This window comes from Thalassophryne amazonica, chromosome 20, assembly GCF_902500255.1.
Source record: "Thalassophryne amazonica chromosome 20, fThaAma1.1, whole genome shotgun sequence".
In the NCBI taxonomy this organism is placed as follows: Eukaryota; Metazoa; Chordata; class Actinopteri; order Batrachoidiformes; family Batrachoididae; genus Thalassophryne; species Thalassophryne amazonica.
In genome coordinates this window covers 45,339,533-45,360,763 of record NC_047122.1, presented here as the reverse complement: position 1 = coordinate 45,360,763, position 21,231 = coordinate 45,339,533, and the positions used below count along the sequence as shown (strand labels likewise).

The following is a 21,231-nucleotide window of genomic DNA, read 5'->3' as shown; positions in this document are numbered from 1 at the left end:
TTGCAGTACTCAGGCGAGGACTTGGACTTAAGCCCATCCTCGTTTTGGTCAGACTTGTAGTATTCTAGTTGAGGACTCAGACTTGAGTCCAGATTTTATTCAGTCATGTAGTACTCAGTCAAGATTTTGGACTCAAAACCAAATTTTCAGGACTCAGATTTGACTACTGATGCCTCAAACTTGAACTCATGGTCTGACTGCATTCAAATTTTAATGGGAGATGATGAGTCTGACACATACGTACATGCATACATTTTCAACTGCTTATCCAGTATCAGGTTGCGGGTCTGATTAATGTGTAATTTATTTATTTGTGTAATAGTTCATAATAATTTGGTATACTGAGAGCTATATTGTTTTCAATATACTAATGGGGCCTCGTGTTACACTCTTCTTTGTTGACTTAAAAAAATGAACACTACTCAGACTCTAGGTTTAGTGATGCAATGCTAACACTGTATTTAATGAATTAATAGCCATATTTTGTAAAAAAAAAAAAAAAAAAGTTCTTTACAGAATAGCTAATCACTTAAAAAAAAACTCTCAGAATGCCACACTTTCAGTTCTTTTTATTGAGAGTAAACTTTGCACTGACACTTTCCATTTACAATATTGGCCACACATTAAACCTCTCTCATTTACCGAGTGGGAATGTACTGCATCTAATGTATGAGAGTGCAAATTTATTATTTTTCTCTGTTTAACGTTAAAATATGAAGTCAGTTGATGGATTGTTAAAATTTAACATACAAGAATACAAACTGGCACACAACTTGTTCCCTTGACACCATTAAACTGTAAATCAATGAAACAGAAGGTGGAAAGTGCACCAGCACAACCCCATTTGGGGCTTGTCCTGTTGCACCTCAACACCCAGTGTGAATCGAGCCAACATCTTAAATGTTTACAGCACACACAACACCTGCAGAAATATTTCAGTAGGCTTCATGAAATACCGTTAACAGCACCAACATACCCGCTTAAAAAACAAAAATTAAAAACTCAAGAGAAAAGTTTTAAGGTTTAGATATCTCTCATTATAACCACATAACTTCAGTAAAATGCTCCAGGCTTCTACCAAAAACTTCACTCTATACCCTCTGTACTTTAAATTATTATTCATTAGGAACTCAAACCAACTGTTAGCAGCAAAAGTTTGATTGTTTTTCACATTATTTTCAACTGGCAATCACTGATCGAGAGAAAATCCAATTATCAAATTACGTGGCAACAAAATATTATGAAAACACTCCATCGTGGTTCTCAAAGCAGCAGAGCATATCAACACAACAGCCAGTGTTTTATTCCGTTGTAAATATTTCACTTGGCCAATTTTTTAAGACTTAGATGGTATTAAAATCTGAGACTCACATTTCAGGATACTTATAAAGTCAAAGGCTGCAAACATTTGAAAAACATTCAAATGACAGTGGAAACTTAAATTATGGACAGTTGACTGAAAACTGCTTTCTGTAGCTTTAAAGAAGTCTGATAACGCAGTTTAACTCAGATGTGGTTACTTATCTGTCCTTCAACTCTTCAGGAGTTAATCAGAGGGGGAAAAACAAAACAATTAGCACATTTAAAAAGAAATTCTAATAAATATGAACACATAAAATACACAACTGAAACAAAAGGCACATGTACCCAATAACTCCCTTCTCACTCCAAAGACATTTCATACCAAGAAAGCAGGGGAGGGGGGGATTAAACAATAAATAATCACAGTAAAATTCCTATTCCATTTCTCACCCACCAACACTAGACTGCAGTAGTTATCAGTCGTGGAATATACAATCATGAAACCATTAAGTTTACGGAGTGTTTGTGTTTAATTAATAACATATATTTTTTAGGATGAATGAAGAGCAGCAGGGTGAAAATCTTGGGTTACCCTACCCAAAAACTCCTACACTGTAGGATTTCTACAGGATTCCTATATGACAGAGGTCTCATAAGATTCCAAAGGGAATACCAAAGGGATTCTTACAGTATGATTCCTATAGGAATTGTATCGGATTCCTTTAAGAAAAAAAGTCATTCCAACATCTGACAGACGTTCTATGGGATTCCTAATGGGAAAAGTCACTCAAATTTCAGATAGACTCAATATCTGTAAGAATCCTACAGGAAAAAGCCATCCCAATTTTTGATAGACATCTTATAGGATTTCTACAGGAAAAAGTCCTTCCTGATAGACATTCTAGTTTAGGGTACCTACGGGAATTCGTATGGGACTTGCAGTATGATTTGTACAGGACTCGACAAAAAGTTGTTCCAATTTCTGATAGTCATTCTATAGGATTCCTACAAGAAAAAGTCATCATTTCTGATGGACTTTCAGAGTAGGGTCACTTTCCCTGCTCTTGAAATGGGCACCTTTTAGCTCTGACTTCACTGTCTGACATCATCGCTGCTGCACAAGAAGTGATGTTGTAAGCATAAAGAATATTGGTGTGATCAGAACTGTGATGGTTGGTGGGAGCGTAACTTTTTTTTTGCAAATTACCAACAGGATCAATCAGTGGTGGGGTGATGGCACTCTACCATAGCAGGCACAGTGTGTGTGCAAATGCCACGGAGATCCAAAGTCAGAATTAGGCTCTGTGATTGTACAGTACACTAAACACGCTCCGAAATTACACTTAACAGTTTTGGCTCGATGGTCAGGTCAGTGTGTCAATAAAGTGTGAGCTTTACCATCTCAGAGGCAAGTTTGGGAATCAGCGTCATCAGCATCGAGACATCACCCTGAACAAACCATGAGGATAAACAAATACAGAAGGCAGGAAATAAATAAATTAGACAATAAAAACATGTTCAGCTTTTCATGTGGATGACTTCAGTAGCTTTGTACTCTGCTTCAAACGCTCATTTGTTTTGAATTCAAAAGAAAAGCACTTAAAAATCAAACTGTGTATGACATCTTCAATGGACAGAGTCCGCAGGGCTTCGTGTCCTCTCTAAATACAGTATATTACAAACAACAACACTCGAGCTTTACATTGAGGCGTTGCCTCTCCAGCTTACATTTCTTCACCAATCGTTTCAACAGAGCTTCTTTCGGCTGTCAGTTTTCCCTGACTTTTTTTTTTTTTAATTCATTCATTCTTTTTTTCCTGCACTTTGCTCAGCTGTCACTCCACATCTTTCGCTGTCACACCAAGTGTACTTGCTCCTCCCACTCTTCGGGTGTCTGGTCCCCTTCTGATGGTGGGACGAGGCCTAAGTCTTGCTCTGTGACCTGGACAGTGTCTGCAGCGCTATATCCATGATGTGAGCACGGGTGTGTGTCCGCTTCGTCCAGCGACACATCGGCCACACACCTCACGCCCTCCTCAACAGTGTCTTCCTGAGTGCTGGGCCTCGGTGTATTCAGGGCCTCTGCACTCACAGCACCTAGACTGAGACTGGTTGTGCCTCTGTCCGTTTCTGGCTCACCCTCCAGGGGCTGCCAGATCGGGACAGGGATTAGATCCCTTGAGCTCTGGCTCTCGGATTCAGTCTCAGTGTGTGTGTCAGGGGAGGACTCTGTTTCTGTGGTGGGTGGGGAGGGGACGAGAGCCAGACTCTGGGGATTGTTCTGGGGTTTATGTTGTTGTTAAACCAGGCCATGATGTTGTCCAGCAGCTGGGCACTGGCTGTGGGATCCAGGGGCTCCAGACTCTGAGGGTCGCTGGGTGTGAAAGCGCCACCTGGAGGGATCACCGGTGAAAGTAAAAATTCTGGCTCCAGCTCGGGAGAAAGGAGGCACAACTGGGCAGGAGGCTGAGGGTCAAACCTTGGGGAGCTTTCAAGAGCATAAGCAGCTGGATGCTCTGGAGTGTAGGAACTGCTGTGTTCGGGGCAAGGGTTGTAAGAGGTGTCTGGTTTTGGGGTAGGTTCATAGGTGGCCGTTTGTTCCCGCACACACGGACTAGGATGGCTGGGGTTTGGGGTGCGTTCAAGTGAACATGTGGCAGTGTGTTCATCTGCAGCCAAATAAGTAGCGGCTTGGAAATAACTCTGCTCCTTCCTGTTGCAGCGATGATCTGTGACAGCGATATGCTCGAGCACATACGGAGCGGTCAGAGGGTTCTGTTCCTGTCTATGGCTGCAGTCAGGGTACGGCGCCGCGAGCACGCTCTGGCTGTGACTGTCCAGGTCATAAGGAGTGGTTATGCTCCCTAGTTTCATAAGGCTGTCCCCCAGCTCGAGCAGCTCGGCGCTGAGCAAGGGTGGCGGGGGAGGGAGGGAGAGAGAGTTCGAAGCTAGAGGCTGGGAGGAGGAGTCTGTTCTGTTAGGGGGGCAGGGAGGGTCCAAAAGCAAATTGGGAAAGGAGGATCCTCTGGCTACTGGAGGACCGTCTGTGCTGAGAGAGTGCAAAGCAATGTCACTCAGGTCTCCTAAGGCACCCGACCGCCGCTCCTGTCCTCTGTCCAGGACGCCCTCCAGCTCTGGCAGTCCCTCCATGCTTCCCTCCACACCCCTCTCTCGGCGGGACTCCTGGAGGGACAGCTGGATAGCTAACAGGATATTTGGGTCATCTTCTTCCAGTGAGCCCAGCGCCCTTCTGCGTCCCTCGTTCCTCTCTGGCCCATCTGGAACAATTAAAACTCAGGTCAGAGAAAAGACTGTGTTTGATAAACCATTTGATTGACAGTTTTGTGGGTGTTGGCTATGTTCATCAACTAATAAATTGAAAATATATATATACTCAACAAAAATATAAACGCAACACTTTTGGTTTTGCTCCCATTTTGTATGAGATGAACTCAAAGATCTAAAACTTTTTCCACATACACAATATCACCATTTCCCTCAAATATTGTCACAAACCAGTCTAATCTGTGATAGTGAGCACTTCTCCTTTGCTGAGATAATCCATCCACCTCACAGGTGTGCCATACCAAGATGCTGATTGAGACACCATGATTATTGCACAGGTGTGCCTTAGACTGCCCACCATAAAAGGCCACTCTGAAGGTCAGTTTATCACACAGCACAATGCCACAGATGTCGCAAGATTTGAGGGAGCGTGCAGTTGGCATGCTGACAGCAGGAATGTCAACCAGAGCTGTTGCTCGTGTATTGAATGTTCATTTCTCTACCATAAGCCGTCTCCAAAGGCGTTTCAGAGAATTTGGCAGTACATCCAACCAGCCTCACAACCGCAGACCACGTGTAACCACACCAGCCCAGGACCTCCACATCCAGCATGTTCACCTCCAAGATCGTCTGAGACCAGCCACTCGGACAGCTGCTGAAACAATCGGTTTGCATAACCAAAGAATTTCTGCACAAACTGTCAGAAACCGTCTCAGGGAAGCTCATCTGCATGCTCGTTGTCCTCATCGGGGTCTCGACCTGACTCCAGTTCGTCGTCGTAACCGACTTGAGTGGGCAAATGCTCACATTCGCTGGCGTTTGGCACGTTGGAGAGGTGTTCTCTTCACGGATGATGCGAAGGAGATGTGTTGCACTGCATGAGGCAAATGGTGGTCACACCAGATACTGACTGGTATCCCGCCCGAATAAAACAAAACTGCACCTTTCAGAGTGGCCTTTTATTGTGGACAGTCTAAGGCACACCTGTGCACTAATCATGGTGTCTAATCAGCATCTTGATATGGCACACCTGTGAGGTGGGATGGATTATCTCAGCAAAGGAGAAGTGCTCACTATCACAGATTTCGACTGGTTTGTGAACAATATTTGAGGGAAATGGTGATACTGTGTATGTGGACAAAGTTTTAGATCTTTGAGTTCATCTCATACAAAATGGGAGCAAAACCAAAAGTGTTGCGTTTATATTTTGTTGAGTATATATATGTTGGTTGGCAGGTGTGGTGACAAGAAAAAAATGAATTTAAAAAAGGCTTGATATAGTGTATGTCGTCCTTTCTGCTGTGTTACCACTGTTGTCGCTCCTCCTGCTGGTCTCTGGTGTGTTGCTGGTGCTTCTCAGATTGAGCAGGCTCAGCATGTCTCCTCTGCGCCGCGGTCTGTGTCTGCGACGGTACTGGATATCAGCATAATCCTGCAAGAGCAATTCAAGGAGTTCTTAGTTATCAGTCAGAGCAGTACTGAACAAAGAAAACAAACAAGTTCCTCCGTGCACACGAATGCAAATGCCAGGAGACGAGGTGGCGTTCCCTTTGTATTCTGTGGTGAATTACCTGAGACTGTCTCTCTCTCTGATCTGCTCCCAGGACAGAATGACGACTCCCCATCTTAACACATACACAGGAAAAAAGTAAGTCAGCTGCAGCTACGGTCACATGGCACCATATAAAAGTGGGTCATTAAGCACATGCAGGGTTCAAGTGCAAAACCCAATAAATCCAAAACCACAATTTTTTAGTTGAGACCAACATGCACTTGGCTCTCAGTGTGCAAAACATTAAAGAATTTGAACACACTTTCATTTTATTTATGGAAATCTTTGCACTTTCTAATGCATTTTCATTTTAAACTGCATTTTTCACCAATTAAAAAAAATAGAGTTACTGGATTTTGAATATGAACCCTTTTAGGGAGTACACCGTTAGCTTTGCACAAGCTAAAAAATTCAGCAGAACAGAAAAGACTGTTATAGTGCAGAGAGGAAAAAGCACTTATTGTGGTTACCTCAGGCGAAGCAAAGCCTAGGTACTCCCAATCCCATGATCCTCCAGGGTAACTGAAACACAAACAGTAATGTTTTCTCCAGCAGATCACATGAAGTAGATGGTTCCATGTCTCAGTGCAGTTTGTAATTGGGCGCTTTTTATCGTTAAGTGTTCTCCACAAACATTTTAACAGAAGTTTTTATTATTATTATTATTATTATGCTCATACTTCCTACGAGGAGGCTCGGGAGAGTCGTTGGGAGCCACGCCACGGGCCACTGAAGCCAGGAACTCCTGTCTCTTCTGTTGGACCAGGCGAGCAGCGCTGACTATCTTGTGGCAAGGTGTCCTCAGGTACGGTCTGTTGACTTTCTGGGCCAGATCCTCCACCACCATCTCAAGATCGGTCTGAACAGACAAATAAGACAGCACGCTCAGTCCTGTCTGCTACTACGCCTTCGTGTACAATGAGGTGTGAACACTTTAGTCTGTAGGGGTCAGCAGAATGCCTTTAGTTTCTTTGCTTTGCTCCTAGTCAGACGCATCTTACCTGCATGAGCTCAAAGATCTCCTTCTGGGTGCTGCCTTGCTGCAGGTAGAAGCCGTATGGATAAGAGCACTTTAAGACACGGCGCGTCTTCAGCAGCTCAGACACACCGTCCTCAATGAACCGTGTGTCTGGAGGAGTGCCTTCACCTGGACACACACACACAAAATCTGTTAAAGTTCTAAATAAAGTGGGCAAATTTTAGAAGATGCAAGGAATATTATGGCATCAATCTATCAATTTGCTAATGACGAGACACTAAGATAACCTCTGCCTTCCAAGTTGTAATACAATAAAGGAATATTATAAGAAGTTCTTAGCGAATGCATTTAAATCGAGCTCCACTGATAAGGCTTTCCAGAGAGACTTACGGCTAATAAAGGCTCTGCTTAGCTGCTCCATCTTCTCTTTTGCAGTTTTTAGTAGCTTCTGCTCCAACTGAGCAACAAAACACAGCATGCCAAATACTATATTTAATAATAATCCCATTGTGATAGAGCTCTGTGATTTCATTCATTACTCTCTCAGCACAAATGGATACTCGTGTGTATTACCTTATAACTGTGTTCATGGTTCTTGAAGCGTGTATAATAGTGCATGAAACGGTCCAGCTCCTGGAAACTTTTGTGCTTCTTTTCTGCCTGTAACAAAAGCACAATCCTCACCCATTAAAGGTTTTTTTGTGTGTGTGTGAAATGGGTGAGTAGTCAGTGAGTAAGCGTTTGATTGTATGAATGCTTTGTGAGGTATGCGACGAGCTGTGTTTGTGCACCTCGACTGTCATCTCCTTTGACTGCTCCTCCAGCTGTTGGATGACCTCGTAGCGAGTACAGCGGTAATAGCCTCCTGTGGATGAGCTGTGCTTCTTCCACTCCTCCAGGCAGATCCAGCAGAAGTCATACTTACACTGGACACAAATGATTAACATTCGTCTGTCAGAGGTCATTCTTGCTAACATTATTTCTACAAAGTAGGCATTAAAATCTGACCATTTGACCCCAATCACTTTGACCTTCACCCAAATGAATGACCTCTGGATGACCTTGCTAGGGTAATTCTGTGCCACTATTAGTCTAAATCGGGTTGAAAAATCTAATTCCTTGACCTTTGCCTAAATGAATATTTTAAGGGGAATTTCGGAGTCAACCCCCACTGACACACCACGTTTGGTAGGAATCAGGACGAAGGAGTACAGTAGGTCAATAATAAGACAGGCAGACATGACCTTTGACACATTGATTGGCCTGGGTTGAATGTGATCTTGGCTGGGCACAAATTCACAAAACACCTGCATGTGTGTGCCACGTTTGGTACAATTCAGAGCAGAAAAACTTAAAAATTCTGTCTACTGGCCCCAATGATTCAGACCCCAGTGACTGACCTGGGTCAAATTTGACGTCACCTGTGCAATTACAGAACCAAACTCCTTGTGTGTGTCACATCTGGTGTAAAATAAATACATTTTGACCTTTGACTCCCAATGCCCTTGAGTCCAATATTTGATCTTTGGCAAATTTGACCTCACCTGGCCACCTCCATATATGTGCCCAGTTTGGAGGACATTTTAGTGAAAAATCCAAATTTTGATTTTGGACCTACAATGACTTTAACCTTTGCCAAAGCAACTGCTTTACAGGCAAAACTGTCATCTACACATTATGTTTAGTAGAAAACAGCCAAAAAAGTTGGGAAAAGTAGGGGAACAAACAGATAAACCAAAATGTTGACCTTTAATCCTAATGACCTTGCCCTTTGCCCAAACAAACCAACAAGCACCTCAGAGGAGCAGTACAAACACGATTCCTCAAATGATAGTACCATATTTTCCAGAGTATAAGCCATGGTTTTTTTTACTAGTTTGAGAGGTCCTGTGACTTATATATTTGGGGGAGGGGGAAATCACTTCATGGCCATGAATTTTCTTTACACATTGTGAGATAATAGCTGTGTCAATTCCTTATTTTATGTTAGTGATCAAGTATTTGCCTTTGTTATTTGTTTGGAAGACTGAGATCTGGTTTAAAGTTTAAACATGAGTTAAGTTTCACTTCCATCACGCATGTGCAAATTTCAAATACAGGGAGGGCTCCCCCTATCTGTTAGAGCCAGTAACATATAGACTAAACCACACCCACTGTAACGCCCACATTGTATGAAAGTGTTGTGCGAACGATCTTTGTCGTCTTTTCACAAGATTGATGCCGTCTGTGAAGACCCAGGCCTGGTTTTCAACGTGACTTTCAATAAATTCAAAATAAGGAATATATCAATGTGGTTCTTGGTAAAGGGGCAGTATAGTACAGAAAGAACTGGGGGAGAAATTACACACATGAAATGAGAAACACACCAATAAACTGCCTTTTCATTTTAAGAAATGATAAGAGGTGGAAACTTTCGAACCGGGCTTGATTACTTACAGCACGTGTTTAAAATAGAGTCATACTTAAAGTGTTCTTTAAACGAGCGATCGTCAAGATGTTACTATTTTGACCTTTTCCTCATGTCAGCTCCAAATAAAATACAATTAGTAGTCATGTTCACTTCAAGCAAATAAATATGAATAAATGTCTTCATCAAATAGCAAAGAGTGCTGTCTAATGACAAAGAACCGCACAGTGAAAACACAGATCACATGTTCATGACTGTGTGTGTGCGCACATGAGCAGACGTTCATTTCCACAGCAAAGTAACAACATAAGCATTAAAAATGCCGCTGTGAGCTGATTTAAAACTTAACTTGCTGTACGTTTGCATTGTCTGTCATTTTGTCACTTTCTTTCTGAAAAGAATTCAACAGAGATCAGTGTTAGGCTCAAGTCTATAAAAAGTCCATGTGATAATCCACCGCTAATTATTAAACAACAAAGAGGAAAAGTCCCAAACAGCTGACTACACTCTGGAAAGAGACTCAAAACAGATGGGGTCCCGGGGGATCCATAGCTGGGAAGATCCATGGAAAGATTCCCATGCCTGTCAAAAGGGATAAACCACCCGCAAAGTGGGCCGCCGGCCCGTGCCTTTGGCCGGTGGGAGAGGGTGTGGTGATGGGCGACTGCTTCTTACCCAAAGTTACGATGTGAGGACAAATCTGTCAACCTTCCCTTCTTCAGGAAGATGTTGATTATCAGGAACCACCAGAATAAGATCACGAAAGAAAGAAAGAAAAAAAAAAAAAACATTCTTTGTTCCAAAGAAATACCGTAAGGGTGTTTTTTACTGGAAGACCACACTTTGGAATGAAGACAGACTTATTTATACGTTCATCTGAAAGAAGTGATTTACTCGCATTTTGTTCCCTTATAGTGACATTAATTAGCTCGTTAGCTGTGCTCCTTAACACCACATGAGCCTCATAAATGAATAAAGTGATTTAATCTATTTTCCTTCTTCTTGCATGAAGTGATACATGCGAATTATAGGCCATTGTGACTTAAATATATTTTTTCCTTCTTAAAGAGGCATTTTTGGAGCAACGCTACTTACACTCTGGAAAATACCGTAAGTTGTTTGGTTCTTGTTTTTTTGTATCTGCATGTTGATTGGGCACAGGATGCCCTTCCTGATATAACTCCACGTTACATGGAGAACGGACACAGGATGTCTTGAACCAAAAACCTTCTATTTTGAAAGCAAGTGCACTGACCACCTGCCCAATGTGCTGTCTCTGTTTCAAATTGTAGTATAGTGAGGAGTCAGAAATGGATGAGATAAACGTACACACCTTGGCACACTGCATATGGTTGCAGCCCTCATTCTTCTGAATGGGTGACTTGCAGTTGGCACATGGTTTGGAGTTGGTCAACAGCCACAGGCAGTTAGCAGCATCCTCATAGGCTTCACTCACACCTGCCACTGTGAAGAGAACATAAAACAGGCTCAAAATCAAAAATGCACAAGAGACACAAAACACTTTCTGTGGGAACACCTTCACAACCCCTGCTTCAAATCCCACACATTTCAACAGCTGCCACTAGAGTGCAAAAATAATCCAGGAGGACATTCAGGCAGCTGCTTGTAGACGATCTATCATCTTATTATAGTGCCAAAAACTACCACAAACACAGACATCACATGATTCACTTACACTCCTCTGGTTTCATCTCTGTGACTTTCTGGAGCCAGTTCCTCCATGTCTGACAGTCACATGGCTCATGGGCCTCGCCAAGGCACTCCCTACAGACAGGGAGGTGAGAGAGAGAGAGAAAAGAACTGAGCAGAATAAAAACAAAGTCCACAGCAGCATAATACGGTGTCTGTGTGCAACACAGTGCATAATGTTCAATTACAGAGGTCTCTATTTCTACATACACATGAATGTAGAGACAGGTCCATAAGTAATTGGACAGCAACAGCTTTTGTATTTTTGCCTCTGCACACCACCAAAATAGTCACTTTGTAAATACTTAGGTACCTGACTGCACATTAGAAAGGTACCCATGATCTTATGGTGCATTTATTTATTTTATAACTCCTTCTCACACCACAACAAATAGACACAGGAACTCCTCAGTGGGAATAATAAATGTAACAAATGTTTTTTTTTCTATTTCTTCAAAGAAAATTTGAGATGTGCACATCCATCCATCCATCCATTTTCTTCCACTTTATCCGGAGTCGGATCGCGGGGGCAGCAGCTCAAGCAAAGCCTCCCAGACCTCCCGATCCACACACACCTCCCCCAGCTCCTCCGGGGGAACCCCAAGGCATTCCCAAGCCAGCCGAGAGATGTAGTCCCTCCAGCGTGTCCTGGGTCTTCCCCGGGGCCTCCTCCCAATGGGACGTGCCCGGAACACCTCTCCAGTGAGGCGTCCAGGGGGCATCCGGAAAAGATGCCCGAGCCACCTCAACTGACTCCTTTCGACGTGGAGGAGCAGCGGCTCGACTCCGAGCTCCTCCCAAGTGACCGCGCTCCTCACCCTATCTCTAAGGGAGCGCCCAGCCACCCTGCGGAGGGAACTCATCTCGGCCGCTTATACTCGCGATCTCGTTCTTTCGGTCATGAGCCAAATCTCATGACCATAGGTGAGGATCAGAACGTAGATCGATTGGTAAATCGAGAGTTTTGCCCCCCTACTCAGCTCTCTCTTCACCACGACGGTCCGATACAGCGACCGCATCACTGCAGATGCTGCACCGATCCGTCTATTGATCTCATGCTCCATCCTTCCCTCACTTGTGACCAAGACCCCGAGATACTTAAACTCCTCCACTTAAGGCAAGGACACGCCACCAACCTGAAGAGGGCAAAGCACCTTTTTCCGGTCGAGAACCATGGCCTCGGATTTGGAGGTGCTGATTTTCATCCCGGACACTTCACACTCGGCTGCAAACCGCCCCAGTGCACGCTGAAGGTCCTGATTTGACAAAGCCAAAAGAACCACATCGTCCGCAAACAGCAGAGACGAGATTCTGTGGTTCCCAAACCAGACCCCCTCTACACCCTGGCTGCGCCTAGAAATTCTGTCCATAAAAATAATGAACAGAACCGGTGACAAAGGGCAGCCCTGGCGGAGGCCAACGTGCACTGGAAACAGATTTGACTTACTACCGGCAATGCGAACCAAGCTCCTGCTGCGGTCGTACAGGGACCGGATAGCCCTTAGCAAAGGACCCCGGACCCCGTACTCCCAGAGCACTCCCCACAGGGTGCCTCGAGGGACACGGTCGAACGCCTTCTCCAGATCCACAAAATACATGTGGACTGGTTGGGCGAACTCCCATGAACCCTCGAGCACCCGATGGAGCGTGTAGAACTGGTCCAGTGTGCCGCGACCAGGACGAAAACCACATTGCTCCTCCTGAATCTGAGGTTCGACCATCGGTCAAATTCTCCTCTCCAGTACTCTGTTATAGACCTTACCAGGGAGGCCTCCCAGCTTCCCTGGAGATGTGCACACCTCAAGAAAATTTAAATTACATTTTTGTGTTTTGTTTTGTATTTTTTGTATTTCTTCATAAATATTATACACTGAGCAGTTTTAGAGAGGTTGCAAAATTTTGTGGCACATTTAATTTGTCAAAAACCTTGCTACACTACTGTATATACACAAGTGTGTATTATAACCAAGAAGGCTTTAAGTGTACCAGCAGAACAGGTGACCCTTGCCACAATCAACGGCCGGTGAGGACAGTAGGGGAAAGCTGTGCGGGTCCGTGTCCCCAGGGCCGGGTCTGGTGAGTCGAACTGCTCGCTCACAGCGTACAGCAGGACACCAGCGAATGGCCGGATTGTTCTCCACAAATGCCTGAAGTAGGCAGGGGAGAGCAGAAGAAGTGAGAAAGGATACAGAAGCAGAAATGTGCACAAGAGAAACTTTTCCCTTGGACACTGTGGGCTGTTAAAGTGCGAGAGTGTTATCATCATTATTGTTTTTTAAATGTACGACGTTTGTTAGAAAAGTATCCAACCTTTTTATTTTTTGCAAAAACCATATGGATTTGAACCACGTGTGATTGCATCAGCCAAGCTTGAACCTTCGTGCGCATGTGTGAGTTTTTTCACGCCTGTCGGTTGCGTCATTCACCTGTGAGCAAGCTTTGTGGGAGAAGTTGTCCAGCCCCCTCGCCGGATTTTTATTGTCAGGAAAATGGCTAAGCGACTGCCGCTTTGCTGCATCAAAATTTTTTCAGAAACTGTGAGAGACATCCAGGTGGAAACCATTCGGAAAATTCAGGTGGCTTTCGGTGAAGATCTTATGGGCATCACACAGATTAAGGAGCATTACAAATGGATTAAAGACAGCCCACAGCGGCTGAGGGCGCACCGCGTTTGGAGCGGCCATCGACAGGCTGAAACGACCAGATCATTTCCAAAGTGAAGGCTGTGTTGATCCGGGACATCGTCTGACTACCACAGAAATGGCAAGAGAGGTGGACATAGCACTTTTTCGGCACATTACACTGTTACAGGAGATTTTGTAATGAAAGACGTGCGGCGGAATTCGCGCATCAGGACAGAGCCGCATAATGGCACAGAACAAAAAGCACCTCTGTGTTGGAAGTCTCACGGGACATGCCCAGCTCTTCCACCATTTGGAAGATTCAGACGGCTTTGGGTGGCTTTTCAGTCGAGTGAGTATCCGAGAAATTGTCGAAGATCTGGGCATGTCACATGTCCTGCGAGACCAGCACGGAGGTGCTTTCGTTCCGCGCCATTAGCGGCTCCGTGGCGAATTCCTCCGCTCCTGTTTTCATGACAAAATCTCCTTTAACAGTGGAATGTGCCAGAAAAGTGCTGATGTCCACCTTTTCTGCCATTTCTCTGGTAGTCAGACGACGTCCCGGATCAACACAGCATTCAGTTTGGAAATGATCTGGTCGTTTCAGCCTGTCGATCGCCGCTCGGAGCGCGACGCGCCCTCCGCCATTGTGCGCCGTCTTTAAACCGGCTGTAACACTCCTTAATCTGTGTGATGCCCATAAAATCGTCCCTGAAAGCCATCTGAATTTTCCGAATGGTTTCCACCTGGCTGTCTCTTACAGTTTCTGGAAAAATTTGATGCAGCGCTGCTCCAGCCGTTCAGACATTTTCCTCACAATGAAAATCCGACGAGGGGGGAGGACCAGTGCTCACTCAAAGCGTGCTCACAGGCGAATGACGCAACCGACAGGCGTGAAAAAACTCACGCATGCACACGAAGGTTCAAGCTTGGCTGATGCAATCACACGATTCAAATCCATATGGGTTTTGCAAAAATAAAAAGGTCGGATACTTTTCTAACAGACCTCGTATGTTGCATTTGTACCTTGATGTCAAACTGAAGGTATCGCTGGTCCATCTCTCTGGAAACCACACTCTCAATTACTTGCACCGGAACCAAGTGATAGCACTCGTAGGCTGGGCAGAAGATATTGTGCGCATCGCCCTCTTGAATCTTCAAGTTAAGGAACCTGAGATGGGGAAAAAAAACAAAAAACAGACACACGCACAGACATAACAAAACTGACCCATATATTCCCAGACATGAAGTGTGCATGTGTAGGTACATGTGCTCACCCCTCCCAGCAGGTTCTGCAGAATTCATGGCCACAGGACATGTCCACTGGATCTTCAAACACCGAGATCGAGCAGAGACAGATACCACACTGCAGAAACAGAGGAGAGAGACACGTTACCAAATATACAGCAGATGTTTAGTATTTTATAACACAGTAATACTTCACAGTATACAATGGAGATACATTAACCCTGCACTTTCATCAGCATCCATCATGTTGACAATTTGTTGATAATGTAACAGACGTCTGAATCAACTTTTAAGCAATTTCTTGAAATTGTAGTTTCAAGTAGTTGCCATGTTTTATGATCACTGTTGATATTTTAAGCCCCTCCTTCCAAAAAATGTGTCTCACCGTAGCAAGGCCCTCTTCCCCAGGTGTCAGGCAGCTATCGGTGGGTGAGGTGAGGGTAAGGGTGAGGGGAGAGCGGGGGGTCCTGGGGGTGCGGGGCGAAGGCAGGGTGTCCCAGGCGTTGTATCCGCTGGGCGGTGGCGTGGGCATGGCCACACCTGAGCGCTGGCAGCAGCCCTCAGCATCTGACATCCAGGCTTCGAGAAGCTTTTCTCTGTCCCAATCTGAGAGGGAGACGGTTATTCACTTAAGTGCACAGATGGACAACCACTTACACACATATTAACACGCACTTTTTGTCATTGAGGGTCTCAAGTGCACAAACCCACCATGAGCTCGAAGCAGGGCCTCAGCGGTGAAGAGGGGGGCTTGCAGCATGTCCGCAGTCTCCACAATGAGCATGTCCTTCAGCCTGCGTAGGTCCTGAAGCTTCAGCCCTTCATATGGCTAAAAGAAAAGAACAGAAGGAAATTTACAAAAGGCACACACAAAGCTTCATGAAGGATGTAGGCGAGAAAAAGGGGATAAGAAGGAAAACAAAGCAGGAAGGTGATGACAAAAACGATCAAGCAAAAGGAAAAGAGGTGGAGAAATGCACAAGAAAGTGAAGAAGATAGTGTGAGAAAAATTAAAAAGACAAGGGCATGGAGCAGTAAGAGGATTAAGAATTTGCATGGATTTGGCTGCAGGAAGAAAGATCAAATTCCTATCATTTGGCAGCAGTTGCTGCTGGAGGACTGGCTGCGCTCTGTTTAACATGGACCCTGACAAACAGACGGTGAGATGTTTGCATGTGTGAAATTGTATAACTCTGCTTGTGAGAACAAGTCATGATCTGTGTATAAAAGTGTATAAAAATAAAACCACCAAGAATTTATACTGTTTGTATGTAGTATAAAAATTGCTGCATTATGTGCGCTTGCTTGGAAATCAGAAGGTTTCCGTTTGAAGACAACCTGTGCCCATTCTCCATGCAACACACAGGTGCGTCAGAAGTGCATCTGGCATGAAACTTCTGCTAAATCAACATGCAGATCCATTTCGGATTTGATGTGTCGACCCAAAGCAAAATGGAGAAGCTGAAAGAACTTACTTTATGTACAGTGCATGTGTAAAGTATTCACAGTGTTGCACTTTTCCACATTTCATGTTACAGCCTTATGCTAAAATGGATGAAATTCATTTTTTTTCCCTCAAAATTCTACACATAAATACCCCATAATGACAATGTCAATTTTTTTGAGATTTCTGCAAATTTACTAAAAACAAAAAACATAAAATCACATGTACATAACTATTCTCAGCCTTTGCCATGAAGCTCAAAATTGAGCTCAGGTGCATCCTGTTTCCACTGATCATCCTTGAGATCTTTCTAGAGCTTAACTGGAGTCCACCTGGGGTAAATTCAGTTGATTGGACATGATTTGTAAAGGCCCACAACTGTCTACATATAAGGTACCACAGTTGACAGTGCATGTCAGAGCACAAACCAAGCATGAAGTCAAAGGAATTGTCTGGAGACCTCAGAGACAGGATTGTCTCAAGGCACAAATTTTGCTTTGAAGGTCCCAATGAGCACAGTAGCCTCCATCATCTGTAAATGGAAGAAGTTCAGATCCACCAGGACTCTTCCTAGAGCTGGTCACCCATCTAAACTGAGTGATTAGGGGAGAAGGGCCTTAGTCAGGGAGGTGACCAAGAACCCAATGGTCATTCTATCAGAGTTCCAGCATTCCTCTGTGGAGAGAGGAGAACCTTCCAGAAGGACAACCATCTCTGCAGCAATCCACCAATCAGGTCTGTATGGTAGAGTGACCAGACGGAAGCCACTCCTTAGTAAAAGGCACGTGGCAGCCCACCTGGAGTTTGTCAAAAGGCACCTGAAGGACTCTAAGACCATGAGAAACAAAATTCTCTGGTCTGATGAGACAAAGATTGAACTCTCTGGTGTTAATGTCTGGCATCATGTTTGGAGGAAACCAAGCACCATCCCTACAGTGAAGCATGGTGGTGGCAGCATTAGGCTGTGGGGATGTTTTTCAGTGGCAGGAACTGGGAGACTAGTCAGGATTGACGGAAAGATGAATGCAGCAATGTACAGAGACATCCTGAATGAAAACCTGCTCCAGAGTGCTCTTGGCCTCAGACTGAGGCAATAGTTCATCTTTCAGCAGGACAATGACCCTAAACACACAGCCAAGATATCAAAGGAGTGGCTTCAGGACAACTCTGTGAATGTCCTTGAGTGTCCCAGCCAGAGACCAGACCTGAATCTGATTGAACATCTCTGAAGAGATCTGAAAATGGCTGTGCACCAACACTCCCCATACAACCTGATGGCACTTGAGAGGTGCTGCAAAGGGGAATGGACAAAACTGCCCAAAGATAGGTCCACCAAGCTTGTGCACCAAGCATCATATTCAAGAAGACTTGAGGCTGTAATTGCTGCCAAAGGTCCATCAACAAAGTACGGAGCAAAGGGTGTGAATACTTATGTACCTATGATTCCTTTTTCATATTTAACAAATTTGCCAAAAAAAAAACACAACATCAACAACAACTTTTTTCATGTCATTATGGGGTGTTGTAAGTAAAATTTTGAGTGGAAAAATTTTTCCATAATTTTAATTTTATTTTTGGAATAAGGTTGTAACATAACAAAATGTGGAAAAAGTGAACCGCTGTGATACTTTCTGGATGTACTGTACACTGACAAACCCTGTGTGACATCAGCCACAGGTTTTCTGGAATGAGGCGGCTCTAGATGTCACCAACTTGGCAGCGCTTGACTCTGCTTATCTCCAAAACAACCAATAAATGGTTAAGGGGTGGAACGTGGGCAAGAGCAGCATAACAAATGAAGCCCAAACATGCCCATTTTTCTTAGTGTCACAAAGCTAGCTAAGGCTAACTGTGTTTGAGTATTTTTGGGGACCGGATGATCTGTTTGAATAATGGTTGGCTTGAGTGTGGGCATTAACTGACCTCAAAATAGCCTCAGTAACCATAGGACTATCAGTGTAGTTACCCAACTATTGACACCTGTTATGTACTATCATACAAATTAAATAATAACTCACCAAAAATATAAGACCACAGATTTCTTCGACGGTCTGTTAATACAATTAACCACACAGCAAGGCCTGCTATCTCATATTTCTATCATAATTCTCAGAAATGAGCTACCAGTCTGTTAGTGGGTGGCTGCTAGGGAAAATTTGGATTTGGGGAAAGTTTGTCTCATGAGTGAGTTTAAAATACTTGTCTCCTCAGGTATAGGCTAGGGCAAATGGCGCAATTTCTGAATATTTTCGTTTACAACATTCAACAAGGCAGGGGCGTCCTTTAAGTCTTCTTTAATTCGCCATTGCAATGGAGCCTTTATCCATCGGTTTACGGTCCCATCCTGATATATGTGGCATAATGAGAAATTATGTGGAGCTGAAGATGGCACTGTACACAGATGATCTCTTGCTACTTTCATCTGTCGCGCTCTATCAATGCAACCCTTTCAGTCTTAGATGCATTTGGTAAAATTTCTGGATATACTAAACTAAATCTTGGTATACGAGTAAATGATGTTTTTGCTGTTAATAGGGAGGCAAAAGAGTATCCACTGGAAAATCTACCATTTAAGATCTCCAATTCTGGCTTTGTCTATCTTGGAGTGCATGTAGCTGACACAATGGTTAACCTTTACACAAACCTTACACAAATTAAATGTGACTGAGTGATGGTCCCTCTTCAACCTCTCATGGCCTCTACAATTAATACTATCAAAATGAATAGTTTCCAGGCTTCTTATATTTATTTCTTCCAATCTTTATCCACTTATCTTTTTCCATAAGGTCAACAGGCTTATTCTGGATTTTATTTGGCGTAAGAAGCCTTCTACACTGCGCCATCATGGCTTGCATAAGCCCAAAGCCCGAGGTGGAACGGTACTGCCTAATCTCTTGTACTATTTTTGGGCAACAAATATAAAAAAAAAAAAAATCTAAGGATACTATATACCCTCCATCGTGGTTGGTCACAGAAGCTAATTCTGCTTATGCTGTATCGTTAAAAGCCTTACTTTACTCACCTCTTCATTCTCCCACTTCTAGTTACATCCAAGAATGTAATAGTGGCCTCTTGCCTAAAAAATGATTCAATATAGACATCATTCCAGTCCACAGACACACTCTGTTGGGCTCCGCTAGGAGTAAATCATTCTCTCCTCCATTTTATTGAATCAACTTTATATGGGCTAGGTGGGTATAAGAACCTGAAAGGTTGTATGTTGACTCTATTTTTGCTTCTTCTCTTTTTGCTTAGTTGATAAATGTTCGCTCCCTAAAAGTCATTTTTTCAGGTACCTTGAAGCTCGACATTATCTTCATAGCTTGTTTCCAGAATTTGTAGCCCTTCGTAACCCCAAAGATTTTCAGATGTTACTGAGTCCCTTCCCCTCAATGAGATTGGTCATCTCTCACATATATTTAAGTATTTCTAAGCTTTCAGATTCTTCTACTGTGCTTAAAACTGTATAGGAGACAGATTTGGGAGTGTTGATCCCAGATGTTTGTAGGGAGAACTTACAGAGGGTACACAGATCCTCAATCTGTGCTAGGTGCAGTTTCATGCATGCTGGGATCCTACCTTGAGCTCATTATACTAACGCTTGGCTTGCAAAAATGTTTGACACCGTGTCTCCTCTGTGCAAATGATGCTGTCAGGCCACTACAACTTACACACAAATGTTTTGGAGCTATCAATTTAATTCAGTTTATTTATATGTATAGCACCAAAGGCATTTCACACACGTAAAGTCTAACCTTCATGGAGCTGTCCCCTCCATGAAGAGGTTTTGGTCTGAAATCTTTCACACGTTGTCCAATGTGACTGGTAGGGATATTGCTCCTGTTGTCGTGACTGCCCTGTTCAGGCCCGCTTCACTGACTCTCTCTCCTGCTAATAAGGACTTAACAATATTCACAACTCTGCTGGCCAGGAGGCTAATACTGTTGAATTGGAAATCTCCAGCACCACCTACTTATACAAGCTGGATTAAGGAGGTCCTTTATTTTCTCAAACTGGAAATAATTATGATGACTCTGGCCGGCAATGTTTTATCATTTGACAGGACCTGGAATCCCTTTCTGTTCTATGTCCACAGTTCAGGTTGCCAGATCATTTCGAACTGAACACTAACACTGGTTCTTTTAATCACTTGTTTATTTTTCATTGGTTTGTTGTGGTGAGTGCCTTTGGGGTTGTTGAACTTTGTTCTGATAGTTCTGGCAATTGCCACTGGCTGTGGAAATTGTTTCCATTATTATGAAAAAATGTAATAAACAGTGTTAAAAAAGGAAATTATCTGTAAAGACTATAATCATTTTTTGGTACCAAGCTGTAAAAATGATTATTTCTGCTGTACAATTTGACACTTTAACATGGGATTTTAGGGGAATTGACTCTCTTTTGGAGCGAACCTCTCGTGGTCTTCTGAGGAACCGCAGGTTTTGGCACTTCTATGTTGGCTTAATTTTTCAGCCCTGGAAGTTGCAGCTTGCTCTCAACAGGATACGCAAGTGTAGATAATGGACAGAAAAGTAGAGGAATAACTTTGTATGGAATCCTATGGCTGTAAATATACTCAACAAAAATATAAACGCAACACTTTTGGTTTTGCTCCCATTTTGTATGAGATGAACTCAAAGATCTAAAACTTTTTCCACATACACAATATCACCATTTCTCTCA

At 43.6% G+C, this 21,231-nt stretch overlaps 1 protein-coding gene across 1 annotated transcript in view; it reads right to left on the bottom strand.

Annotated features, from left to right (window-relative positions):
- Window positions 1–552: 552 nt before the first annotated feature.
- The window catches only part of LOC117501383 (ankyrin repeat and IBR domain-containing protein 1-like), a 40,752-nt gene continuing 20,073 nt past the window's right edge, over window positions 553–21,231 (bottom strand). Inside the window, 17 exon segments of the mRNA XM_034160246.1 lie at window positions 553–3,585; window positions 3,588–4,580; window positions 5,896–6,019; window positions 6,159–6,212; window positions 6,610–6,661; window positions 6,820–6,998; window positions 7,141–7,286; window positions 7,509–7,575; window positions 7,692–7,778; window positions 7,910–8,044; window positions 10,859–10,989; window positions 11,222–11,310; window positions 13,222–13,382; window positions 14,883–15,027; window positions 15,134–15,222; window positions 15,490–15,710; window positions 15,816–15,933. Of these exon segments, the coding sequence (XP_034016137.1) occupies window positions 3,158–3,585; window positions 3,588–4,580; window positions 5,896–6,019; window positions 6,159–6,212; window positions 6,610–6,661; window positions 6,820–6,998; window positions 7,141–7,286; window positions 7,509–7,575; window positions 7,692–7,778; window positions 7,910–8,044; window positions 10,859–10,989; window positions 11,222–11,310; window positions 13,222–13,382; window positions 14,883–15,027; window positions 15,134–15,222; window positions 15,490–15,710; window positions 15,816–15,933 (3,219 nt within the window). The 3' untranslated portion in view covers window positions 553–3,157.